At 49.0% G+C, this 11,905-nt stretch overlaps 2 protein-coding genes across 4 annotated transcripts; one reads left to right on the forward strand and one right to left on the reverse strand.

The window, feature by feature from the left end:
* Positions 1 to 765: 765 nt before the first annotated feature.
* Positions 766 to 2,302, forward strand: LOC123429913 (aspartic proteinase nepenthesin-1-like). The gene has a single exon (XM_045113885.1). The coding sequence runs from the start codon at positions 866 to 868 to the stop codon at positions 2,174 to 2,176; it is 1,311 nt and encodes a 436-aa protein (XP_044969820.1). The 5' UTR covers positions 766 to 865; the 3' UTR covers positions 2,177 to 2,302.
* Positions 2,303 to 4,941: 2,639 nt separating this feature from the next.
* On the reverse strand, positions 4,942 to 11,507 carry LOC123425833 (protein ACCELERATED CELL DEATH 6-like). 3 transcript variants are annotated; one of them, XM_045109572.1, is made up of 3 exons: positions 10,650 to 11,507; positions 9,126 to 9,676; positions 4,942 to 5,730 (listed from the first exon to the last, which is right to left on the reverse strand). In XM_045109572.1, the coding sequence occupies exons 1-3, from the start codon at positions 10,957 to 10,959 to the stop codon at positions 4,981 to 4,983; spliced, it is 1,611 nt and encodes a 536-aa protein (XP_044965507.1). In that variant the 5' UTR covers positions 10,960 to 11,507; the 3' UTR covers positions 4,942 to 4,980. The 3 variants fall into 3 exon arrangements, with proteins under 3 accessions (XP_044965507.1, XP_044965508.1, XP_044965509.1); XM_045109573.1 differs by lacking the exon at positions 10,650 to 11,507 and adding an exon at positions 9,891 to 10,480 and having other exon boundaries at positions 9,126 to 9,679; XM_045109574.1 differs by lacking the exon at positions 10,650 to 11,507 and adding an exon at positions 9,891 to 10,478.
* Between the last annotated feature and the right edge of the window lie 398 nt (positions 11,508 to 11,905).

Here is an 11,905-nt window from a genome sequence, read left to right on the forward strand (position 1 = left end):
GGCCCTGTTCCTCCTCCTCCATGGATCCCTCTTCCCTTCTTGGACGTGGGGGATGAGTGGTTTGGTGAGATATGTTTTGGTCCTGTTCTGTCCAAACCCCTTTTTATTAGCTCTCTGCCCTCATATTTCCTTGCCCAGCTAGGCTATCCCCAATGTGATGTGGTTGTTAGCTTTCGTAGTTTTGCCCTCATCGACAATAGCTGCTTTTGTTAACTGGAAAAGTTGGGAGTGTGGTAGTGTTATCATTGTTGCTATTGTTTTTTTCCTGTGTGTGAAATTCCACCAATGGCTTATCTCCTTTTCTAGTGCAAATCATTTTTTATTTTTGTTGTATTTACGGTAAATTTTTAGTGAAATTATAGACATGCAGGTTCTTTTTTTTGTCAGTCTGTTATATGTTTGCTAACTGTAGGTGTTTTTTTGTCTAGACATGCAGTACCGGGTTTAAAAAGGTGTGGACCCGTTTACGTGGACAGAGAGACAAGGAACAACCTATCTTTAGCGAGGCAGGGGACCTGTTTAGCGAAGCAGGACAGGGACACAAGATAGGGCAACTGTCAACCTGTAATTGGATGCAAAATTCGGATGAAAGCTAATTACATTTCATCCGGATGTAAAACAGACAGTCCCTTTGACCCTTTCTATCTCATTTATATATTGGTATGATTGTCTTGTACGAAATGAGTACGTGAGGAATATTCATCGGGCAAGTTAAAAATACAAAGTATACGTATGTCGCACTCACCAGCAATGCAACTTGCGGAGCTGGGATCGGTGTCCAGAATGTCAACTTTAGTTCCATCAAACTGACCAAACAAACAAACAAACAGGAAGGAGAAAATACGTCAGGCAACAGGGGCCAGACATGGCGTGCACAGCTCTGGCCGTCCTCGTGTTTGCAGTGCTCATCGGCCCGTTCCCGCCGGTAACTTCCGCGAACGACAGTCATGGCTTCCGCGCCTCCCTCACTCGCATGCGCCAACACTTGAGCAACTACTCCGCTGCGGTACACCACGACACGCACCGCCTGGCTTTCCTCGCGCGCTCTCCGACAACGAACACCACGACCACCCGTGCCCTCCAGGCGCTGGTCGAGAACGGCGCCGGAGCGTACCACATGAGCGTGTCCATCGGCACGCCGCCGCTCACCTTCCCTGCCATCCTCGACACCGGCAGCGACCTTGTCTGGACGCAGTGCGCGCCCTGCACCGAGTGCTTCGCGCAGCGGACGCCGCTGTACGACCCGGCGGGCTCCTCCACCTTCTCCAAGCTCCCGTGCACGAGCCCGCTCTGCCAGTCCATGCCAAGCCCCTTCCGCGCCTGCAACGCCAGCGGCTGTGCCTACGACTACCGCTACGTCGTCGGTTTCACCGCCGGCTCCCTCGCCACCGAGGTGCTCACCGTCGGCGACGCCACGTTCCGCGACGTCACGTTCGGGTGCAGCACGGCGAACGGCGGGCACATGGACGGCGCGTCGGGCATCGTGGGGCTCGGGCGCAGCCCGCTGTCCCTCGTGTCGCAGCTCGGCATCGGCCGGTTCTCCTACTGCCTCCGCTCGGATTCGGAGGCCGGCGCCAGCCCGATACTATTCGGCTCCCTGTCCCTAGCCAACGTGACAGGCGACAACGTCCAGTCCACGCCGTTCCTCCGGAACCCCGCGGTGCCGGTGCGACGCGCCCCGTACTACTACGTGAACCTCACCGGCGTCACGGTCGGCGCGACGGACCTCCCGGTCACGCCCAGCACGTTCGGCTTCACGCGCACCGGCGCGGGTGGCGTGATCGTCGACTCCGGCACGACCTTCACGTACGTTGCGGGAGCGGGGTACGCGATGCTGAGGCAGGCGTTCCTCTCGCAGACAGCTGGCCGGCTGACGAGAGTGAGCGGCGCCCCGTTCGACTTCGACCTGTGCTTCGAGGCAGGCGGCGTCCTCGACGTTGATGCCGTGCCCGTGCCAGGTCTGGTGCTGCGTTTTGCGGGCGGCGCGGAGTATGCCGTCCCGCGGCGAAGCTACTTCGACGCCGTGGACGAGCAAGGCCGTGTGGCGTGCTTGCTGGTGCTCCCGACGGGGGGCGTGTCCGTCATCGGCAACGTGATGCAGATGGACCTACACATGCTCTACGATCTCGACCGCGGGATGCTGTCCTTCACCTCGGCTGATTGCGCTAGTGTTTGATCACGGCCTTTTACATTGTTCTGGATTGTTCACATTTTTTTAAGGACAAGAGAAGTCGGTATATCGACGCGGATCTCTGAAACATGGGGCCAATGCACCTGGAATGTAAAAACAATTTTGGGAAAATAAAAAAAAAATTGAAAAAATTCTGAACTTTTCTTGTATCAAACATGGTCTAGTGTAACAGTGAAACGAAAAGGTTCAGTAGCTAGTTATTACACACACTGGATGTTTATGGTATATCAATCTTAGGAAAGAAAACATAGGACCAGCTGTTTCATTGGCACATCGTTCATTTGTCTTCCGATCCTCCTCGGCCTATGACGACTTTTGACCAAGTTTAGGAGTCGATGCTATACAAGTTTGTTACTCTTCCTTCTGTTTAATAATATATTCGTGTCAAAAATAATTTTATATTATAAGACGGAAAGAAGAGTATTTTATATTATAAGTTCGGATTGACACAGGCATGTGTTCCATCACAGGAGTACGTATACTAGAAATTTTCTCATCTCATCGATTACTTATTTTTGTTCTATTCTTTAGATATTGGTTTTTTTAATGCAAGTCTTCGCCTACTCTTCTCTTATCCATACGGCTTATGTACAGAGTGACTTGGCACTCATTTCATTAGTAGTAAGAGCTAAGAACGCATTATTTTTCATCATATCATTCATATCATAAAAATTAAAATATAAATTATGTAAAGGCCCTTCACCTGCCTTCAGCACCATCACAGCAACCACCGAAGAAAAGAATGTCGAATCACCTCCTTACCCGAGTTCGACGCGGCTCCGTCGCTGATATATAGCTTTCCGGACCTCTAAGATGGCTCATCAAAAGTGAAGCCCTTACCGTTGAATGTATTAGATCGGGACAACACCCCGAACACGCCATCAAACTCCAGATCTAACACCTCACAACAACTAAGACTTCAAAGGAGGAATACAGCTTTGCGGACCTTCAAGGTGGCTCACCAAAAGTGAAGCACTTACCATTGAATGAATCGGACCTGATAACACCCCGAGCACGCAATCAAACTCCAGATCTAACACCTCACCATGACTAAGACGTCAAAGGAGGAAATCATACCTGCCATTTATGAACCATGAACCCAGTACACATTCCGTCTTTCAGATGTCGTCGATGCAGACCATAAACTACATCCGCTCCTGGACTACCTCACAAGCTTCGTGTCGACGTTGGAGTAAACATCGTCGCAACGGTGAAGCCCGAGGACACAGGTCCACCACGAGGATGCCGTCGCTGCCACGCCATCCTTGCTTGAACAGACTGATTTCTAAATCCATTGCCAATCATAGAGCCGATGACCTCATCAGGAAAGAATCCAACAAAAAAATCAGCGTCGTCATCATCACCGCTAAAGCGAAGACAATCAACGACATAAAAAATCTAGACTACAAGGACTAAAAACGATCCACACGCGTGAATCTGACGAATCCTCTCATGACTGAAGTCGTCGGCTGAGGGGAGTTGTCGGAGAATGGCGTTGGAAGATTGTCTCTCTCGCGGCGAATAGGATTGCAGTCGCGAGAGGAAAACCCACAGGTATACAACAGGCATTCGTTTTCCATATAGTATACGATAACGCACTAGCTAACCCACGATAACATTCTTCTTAGAGCATGGTTAATAGTACAACCAGCTGATATTGACACGTTATCTATAGTCAAACTTATAACCGACAAGTACAATAGATAGATGTAAATAATTACTACTTTAGTGATACAAGGTTCATCATCCTTTCTCACAAAATGTCTAGAAGCACGTGGTACAGGCGAATGTTAGATTGTAGCCCACTTCTCCTCTATCTCATCTTCTCTCTTCCAACTCATCACAAATATATTATTTTAAGTCCTACAATCCGCCTACGTCATCCTATTGTATTTGTTCTTATATGGCCATAATTGAAAAGGGTTCTCTTGACTGCTAGGGAATAAATACCCGGCGCACCATTGAATGACACTACTTGAATATTCCGAAAAGCCACTAATTGAATGCGAAAGTGACGAGGATCCCTGATAAGCATCACCGCATGTAATAATATTCAGTTTAGGGGTGTTTGTTTATAGGGACTTTTTGTGTAGTGATTAAAAAAAGTCTTTTTTAGTCTCATCTAAATCAAACAGGGGGACTTTTAGGGACTAAAAGCGGGCAATTGGGACTAAAGAAAGAAATCCCTAAGGAAGAGTCTTTTTGGGGACTTTTTGGACTTTTTTCAACAATGCCTCTACTTTTAACATGTCATTTAATAATCTCTAGTCCATTAGTAGGGGTAACATTGTTTTTTAACATGTCATTTAATAACCTTTAGTTCATGTTTAGTCACTGAAACCAAACAGATAGGGACTAGGGACTTTTTAGTTTGGACTAAAATAATCCTAAGGCTTTTATACAAAAAGGGCCTTAGCAGCTTCCAGGCCTTGTTTGGTTGCACAGAGTTTGAGAAGGATTAAGAGCGATTGTGAGGGATTAAATCCCATGTAAGTCAAATTCCTTTCTAATCCCCTTCAAACCTCTTCAATCCTTTTAAGGCCTTGTTCGATTCCTCCAAAATTGAAGGGGTTTGGAGGGGATTGGGAGGGATTAAATCCCCTACAAGTTAAATTTCACCTCAATCCCCTCCAATCCTCTTCAATCCCCTCCTCGGTGGGATTAACCGAACAAGCCCTGAGGGATTAAATGAATAAGCCCTAAAGGAAGAATCCATGAATTGGCCCGTGCATACAGACTGAGAACACTACTCAAACGAATACATTTCATCAGATTACAAACAAGCCAACTCAGTAGTTTGGCAAAGCAATACTGAGTACGATGGCGACGACGAACGTAGCGGCGATGAGCAAAACAAACAATGACCGTCTAACATTTTCGAACAGAAAGCTCCTTATGAAAAAAGGCAACAATTGCCGCAGGCTAGACGGTCGCTCGTGTATGTTGACAAGTCCCCTCCATCCGGCTCGACGCCATATTGCTTTTCCCAGCCCAAGATGGAATGGAGCCCAGATGCTAGGGAAGCAGGAGAGCAGTGAAGCCAAAGACAAGGTGTATACGAGGACAATGAGCCAACGGTTGGCTGAACCCAGGATGAGGTGGAACCCAAATGCAAATGCAGCAATCATAAACTGTGATGCTACCGGCACCAACCCAGACGCCAGTCTGTTATACCAGCCACGGTGGCTCCGTGGAATTGTTTGGGCGGCGCCATATATATGGAAGCAGGTGGCGACGACGGAGCAGACGAATGCCATGGTGTCTGACACCACAAATGCTCTGAATGCAAAATGCCTCGCCAGTATTGCCGTCCCCGCAAGAGCATGGTCGTCGGCGACAAACCCCCCAGGCACGGTGAACGCTGCCGTGAATGCCACGGTGGCGATCAGAACAGATGCAATCGTCCCACTTTTTGTCATGCTGTGTTGTTTCTCTGCAGCGTTCTTCGTAGCGAGTTTGTCCTCCGCACGAATACGTCCTTCTAAAGTACATGGTGCTCTCAGCCACCAGAGACAGTCTGCCGCAATGATATACGGATCCTGTGGACAAAAGCACAACTAATTTAGTCATCTAGAGGTTTTAGGTCACTCTTACATTTGTTTACAGAGGAGGTAACACGTAAAATAGTGTAGTGTACAGCTAATAATAGTTTGCTTCGTTTTCTGTATTATTCTCTCCCACTAGATGATTTGTTGCATCCTTCACGCAAATACCAATTGCAGCCAAGAAATCAAGTAACATATAAACATTTAAGTTTTATGAATGACCCGCAAAAGGGCAAGAGCCAAATGAAACAGAGAAGTTAAGTGAACTATTTCAAAGATGTTTTCTCGAATTGTCTACAAAGGATTATGTTTGTATTGTGTTTGTATTTGTATTGACAGTGATCATTGCCAATGATATTCTTTGACCACATATAAATCGTTTGCTTGAGAAGGCGAATAGACTAATATTTTCTTTCACGCTCCAGACTTTCTATATTTCGGAATTGTGAAAATAACCGTGAGCATAAATGGGATTGTCACCGCGCACTACACCCTTCTACAATTCTGATCCTTTACGCCCTTGACACGAAAAATCTTGACATCGCTACGATTTCGAGTGTGTTGTTGGTAGCCAGCGGGGAGACCAACAGGCAGGGCACCGCCGAACGAACAAACATCCGCAAATAGGACCGTCCAGGGCAAGCCAATAGTCGGGTCAGTAGAAAGCTAAACCACAACCCCCACGGCAAATGACTCTCAACCATCGGATCCGGCCATGTAACACACATGCGCTCATCACCACATGCAAACCTAGTTCCATTACTACAGATCCGAACACTACAAACTCATCATCACTGACTGGCTTTCAAACGTGAGTGGGTGATGAGGTTCATCACAAATGGGCTAGCATGGACGCGTTGGCGATAAGCATCCCACAGTAGTCAACTCTGACCGGTCTAAATTTGGCCGGTCAGTGATGTGGCCTTCTTCCACCCCGGTTCGCTCCGTGCGGACGAAAATGCTACCACAGCCTGTGCTCATAATTAACTAGCCTGTAATATGTGTTCATCACTGACCAACAAGTTAGTGGCCGGTTGCTGGTTTAATCAGCGTCCTTCCCGGTTCCCATTGAAAGTGCATTGACACACAATTACTACTTTGGAGTTGATAACAATAGGATTAGTGAGATCTAATGTCGGTTGTCAAGTTTATGTCAGGACGTTGGAATCTCGTGTGTGCCTACGGACATCGGTGAACCCTCCTCCCTAGTCAAAAAGGAGAAAAGATAGTGTTCTTCGCTTGGCACAAAAGGTTCTCGCTTTAATTTGAGTCATAGGAGAAGACGTACTATAAAGAGGAGTTGTTATGATGAGAGTTGGGAAACACATTTCTATCATATACTTTTCATTCCCATAAATGTCGCATTTTGGAATGGTTTTCACCAAGTTGATAGTGGTCATGTCAGGATATCCGGGTGCCCAGGGTCACTAGCAGGCAGACATACCACCTCTGTGTGGTCCAGGTCCCCGGGGTCCTGGACCCTCAGGCACTCAGAGAAGGGCTTTTTCATTCTGGTCGGTCTGGATGACCGGGGCCTCCGACCCCCGGGTGCCTAGTGCTCCCTAGCTTCCGCCTCCTGGTTAGTCCAGGTACTTGGAGTTGCCTGCTTGCAACGGCTATCTTCGACTCGGGTGTCCAGTGGCTTTGTTTGTTGTCGTGTGGTTCGGATATGGTCTTCACAAATGCCGCCCGTTATGGATGGCAAGACAGTATCCTATGTTGTACTCACGACCGTTGACAGACAGTGTAGTTGCATGATTCCCGATTACAAAGCCTCCTGAACAAGGGAGATCTTTGAAGCATGTCGATGTCGTTACGAGAACCCGACATTTCAAAGAAAGCATGCCGAATCCATAAGCCATGTGATGTCACTGCTTCGAGTACGATGGTGACCTCTTTGGTGTGACCTTGATACATTCCCCACAAACCTTTGGGGCAGTTCGTCCATTGCCAATGCACACAATCAATTGATCCGAGCATTCCTGAAAACCCTCTGGCCTCTCAAATAGCCAACAATTGTTTTGTGTCCTGCACATTTGGTTCTCTCAGATACTCAACTCCAAACACCTGCACCATGGCGCGGGCAAAAATGACACTAGTCTTCAGGCATGTGCTCTCCCTCAGCCGGACCATCTCACCAACGACATTTGCGGCAGTACCAAGTGCAAGCATTCTGAGAGCAGCCGTTCATTTCTGCTAGGAAGAGAAAGAAGGTTGGCCACACAGCAATGCCTCGTGAGCTTGAATTAGTCATCATGTGCCTTCACTCCCTCCACAATGCGCAAAAACAATGGTTTCCGCATGCGAAAACGACGACGAAACCATGGATCATCTGGAAAAGTTGGGTCCGGATCAAAGTAGTCCTTGTGCAGTAGCCATGTCGAGGAGACCCTATCCTGATTGATCACTCTTCTCCCTTGGATTGAGCCCTTGAAGTTCAGAATATGCTCTACCTGCCGGTACATTTCCTCTTGCATGCTCATGAGCATGAGCATGTCCACTTATTCGTCGGAATCCGACGAATCAAAGCACTTAGCTTTAATCCTTTTATCAAGCTCTATCGGTCCATACTCATCGTCCGATGAAGCATCCGAATTCATGGCTTTCTCTGCAAATAAATCACAAAAAACCGGGTCGGACATTCTATCGAACACATAGAGCGCAAGGGGCAGCCTAAGAGTTGTCGGACGTACCACGATGGCTTCCGGGCCGGCGGCGATGTCCACGGCGGTGAGCACGGGAGAGAGGACTGTTGTGCCGGTCCTAGCGGCGCTGAGGTTCGAGACGGCTGCGGAGCTGTGAGACGTCCGACACAGAGAAGGAAGAAGAGAGGAGAGAACAAATGGATCCAGTAGGAGGGTGAATTTGGTGCAATTTGTGGTGAGGTAGGCATGTTGGGTCCAACGTGGCAGACGCTCCTGGGCATCCCATACCTGCCCCATATTTGGGTTGGATATGAGGGTTGCTTGTTAGCTCAGGCATTTGAGACCGCCTGTGTTTTTTTTATCAACCACTGACCGGACATCCTCCCGGACGTTCGAGACGGGTTTAGGGCGCCTGGGTGTAGATGCTATTATGCCTTTGATGCTCATGTGAGGACGGGGTCACGCAAGGGGCAGTTTCCACCTATAGTAAAAAAAATGGTGAGGTTGCGTTTGGTTGTGGTGGACTATGATAATCCAACTTGTCCAACCAACTTTCGTCTACTTTTTATTTGATGAACCAGCTTATCTCTAGCTATACCCTAAAAACTTATCTCTAGCTCTGTGGTATTTTTCTACAGCAAATTACAAATTAAGAATAGCATAACAGTAACTGCGAACTGAGTCTAAGCACAACAGAAATGTAAGAGGATAACAATATACGAAGATAACAAAAGACAAAATTACCAGGAAATAGTTACTCTGTCGAGGTGCTATTGCAATCCAACAAAGATCCCTAGCAGTTAGGCCATCCTTGTTGGTAATGCCCATGCAAACACTCAGTGTCGCCAATAGTAAACTGACAATTCTTGGATTTCCACATTCGACAGCAAGATGGAGCGGGGTATTTCCTTCACAATCAGTCGCATTCAATAGCATGGCTAACTTGTCATTTTGGCAAATGTGGCGAACCACGCTATCCTGACCATGCTTGATGGCACAATGGAGAAGATTTCTTCCTTGATTATCAACCAGTTCATAATAGCCAGGGCATCTCTTTATGAGCTCACACAGGGTTCTCGTATCCCCCTTCATAGCAGGAATGTGGATAGGAAATGATCCATTGTTATCAGAAATGCTTGCTAGCTCGAGGGAAGCATGATCATCCAGTAATCGCTTGGCGATATCAAATTTTCTGGACAGCGCTGCGAAATGGAGAGGTGTTCTTCCTGATGAATCAACTGCGGCTAGCAAAGTTGGACCTTGTGTCTGCCAGCTCAGTATTGCTTGAACAATCACTGCTTGAAGATTAGAACTTTGTCAGCAGGTGAAAGAACACATGACAAAAATTTACTGAATTTCTTGTTTGAGTAACAGAAAATCGGCCATTTCTCAGTTTAGGATTATTGGCTCCTTGAGTAACTAAAGTATATAAACAGACAGAAGAACAGAAAGGAACAAGTACATTCTGGTGAGGTGTTCTGCTGTAGTCATTCTAATTCTCACTCATACCTTTGCTAACTGGAGTAGTTCCGTTTGGGAAGCTTGTCATTTAATTGGATCCAATGCGAAATATATCCATGACACTGTATTGAGCTTCAATGCCAATTTTGGTGTTTGGATGTTCATGTATTTGGCACTTGGAATCCATGAGAAGCAACGATTTCAATTCTTATTTCGGTGGTCAAGTGTTGAATTTCTACACGAACAGAGCAACACATGCAAGCAGCGCAAGCGCACACTGCTGGTGCTGGAAATCGGAGCTCCGCCGCCGGACTCGCCATCGGACTCGTCTCTCCGCCTGTTCCATCACATAATACTGCCGCCGTCCGAGGCAGCTGTCAGACCGGGGAGAGAAGGGGCCGTAGCGAATCATACCGGAGCTGGACTGGGCACGCGGGGAGGGATTTGTCCGAGGTGGGGATGGCCAAAGCAGTGCCGCCGTCGAGCTCCGACTGGGCAGTGGTGGCGGCAGCTTGGGTGCGCGGAGAAGTCACGGACCTCGATTTGGCGGAGAAGCCGACGGTCTGGGCCCGTGTGATCGGCCTGGAGAGTGGAGAGGAAGCGGCGTCGGCGGCGGCGGCGACGACCGTAAGACGCGGGGAACAGGGAGCAGGGGAACGGGGAGTCGAGCGATTCCAGGGAATATCGAGGCCTGGGCTGACAGTCGAGCCCGAGTGTCTAGGCCACCCAAGTGGCATTCGGGCCAGCCAATGCCAATCACGAATTTCCAGCCTCCAGTCCAAGTCCAAAACAGGTTGATGTTCGTACCTTCGCTAACAGTCGCCGCAATATGCAGAGCAGTCCGTCCCTCCGGACCAGAAAACGACGCCGGTGAGGGTGTTCCGTTTTCTGACGGGCGTAGCAGCGCGTGGACCGTCTGGACCGAGTGAGTCGCCGCCGCCAGGTAGAGCGGCGAGACACCATCGTCGCCGTCCACGGAGGACAGATGGGGAGCCTCCGTCATGAGCAGATCCACCACACCGGCACGGCGGTGCCGGACGGCTTCGTGCAAGGCGGTTGCGCCCGTCTGGTTCCTGGCCCGCAGCGCGGACTCCTCCTCCGCCCCGCCGGCTCGCATCCTCGGCAGGAGGACAGCCGCCACGTCCGCGTGCCCGAACCTCGCTGCGCAGTGCAGCGGCGTGTCGAGGCACTTGTTGCGCGCGGCGACAAGCGAGGGTGCCCTCTCGCAGAGGAGCGCCGCGAGCTCGACATGGCCGCGGCTGGCGACAAGGTGCAGAGCCGTGTTCCCGTTGCTCGCCACGCCCAGAAGGAAACGGCCCGGTGCCGCGCCATGGACGTTTACCGCGACCTGGCCGTCTATTTGCCCGGCACCATGGTCTTGTCTGCTCAGTATCTGACCTTGTCGCCGGCGGTCAGCACTTGCAACAGCTCCGCGTCGAGCGTCATCTTCTGGTGACGGCCAAATTCTACCGCCGCCATCTAGTGACCTGCAATGCTATTTGGGATGCTAGCTCTCGTCTCTAGTACTACTACATATTTCCTTCTTTTTTTCGTTATATGGCAGTGTTTTGAAGTTGGCAGAGTTGCCAAGGACAAGAGAGACGACTCGGCTCCCTCTTCCTCCGCTGAACGTCTTGTATATACGAGATACTCCTTGGTCCTATAATATAAAATCGCTTTTTACACTACACTAATGACAAAAACGATTTTATATTATTGTACGGAAAAACATTTTTATATTTTAAAATGGAGGAGTAATAAAATATACACATTCTACGCCTCGTCGCCAGAAGTGAGGGAATTTTGATGATGTATTTAAGAAAAACTATTCAAATGCATGAGCTATTCCACAAGGGCTTCAAAATTGGCCAACACTGTTTGCGCTGGGCCTCCCAATGCTAGGAGCTATAAAGAAACAATGAAGGCTGGTTAAGGACAGTGACCTCGCCGGGTTGAAGAAGTATGGGTAGAAAAAGGAAGCCACATCAAACATCATAGGACTGGATGGCCGGTGGCCGGCCGGGGGCCGGCGGCGCAATAGCGTCAGCAGCCACGGGCATGGC

This window comes from Hordeum vulgare, chromosome 2H (genome assembly GCF_904849725.1).
Source record: "Hordeum vulgare subsp. vulgare chromosome 2H, MorexV3_pseudomolecules_assembly, whole genome shotgun sequence".
In the NCBI taxonomy this organism is placed as follows: Eukaryota; Viridiplantae; Streptophyta; class Magnoliopsida; order Poales; family Poaceae; genus Hordeum; species Hordeum vulgare.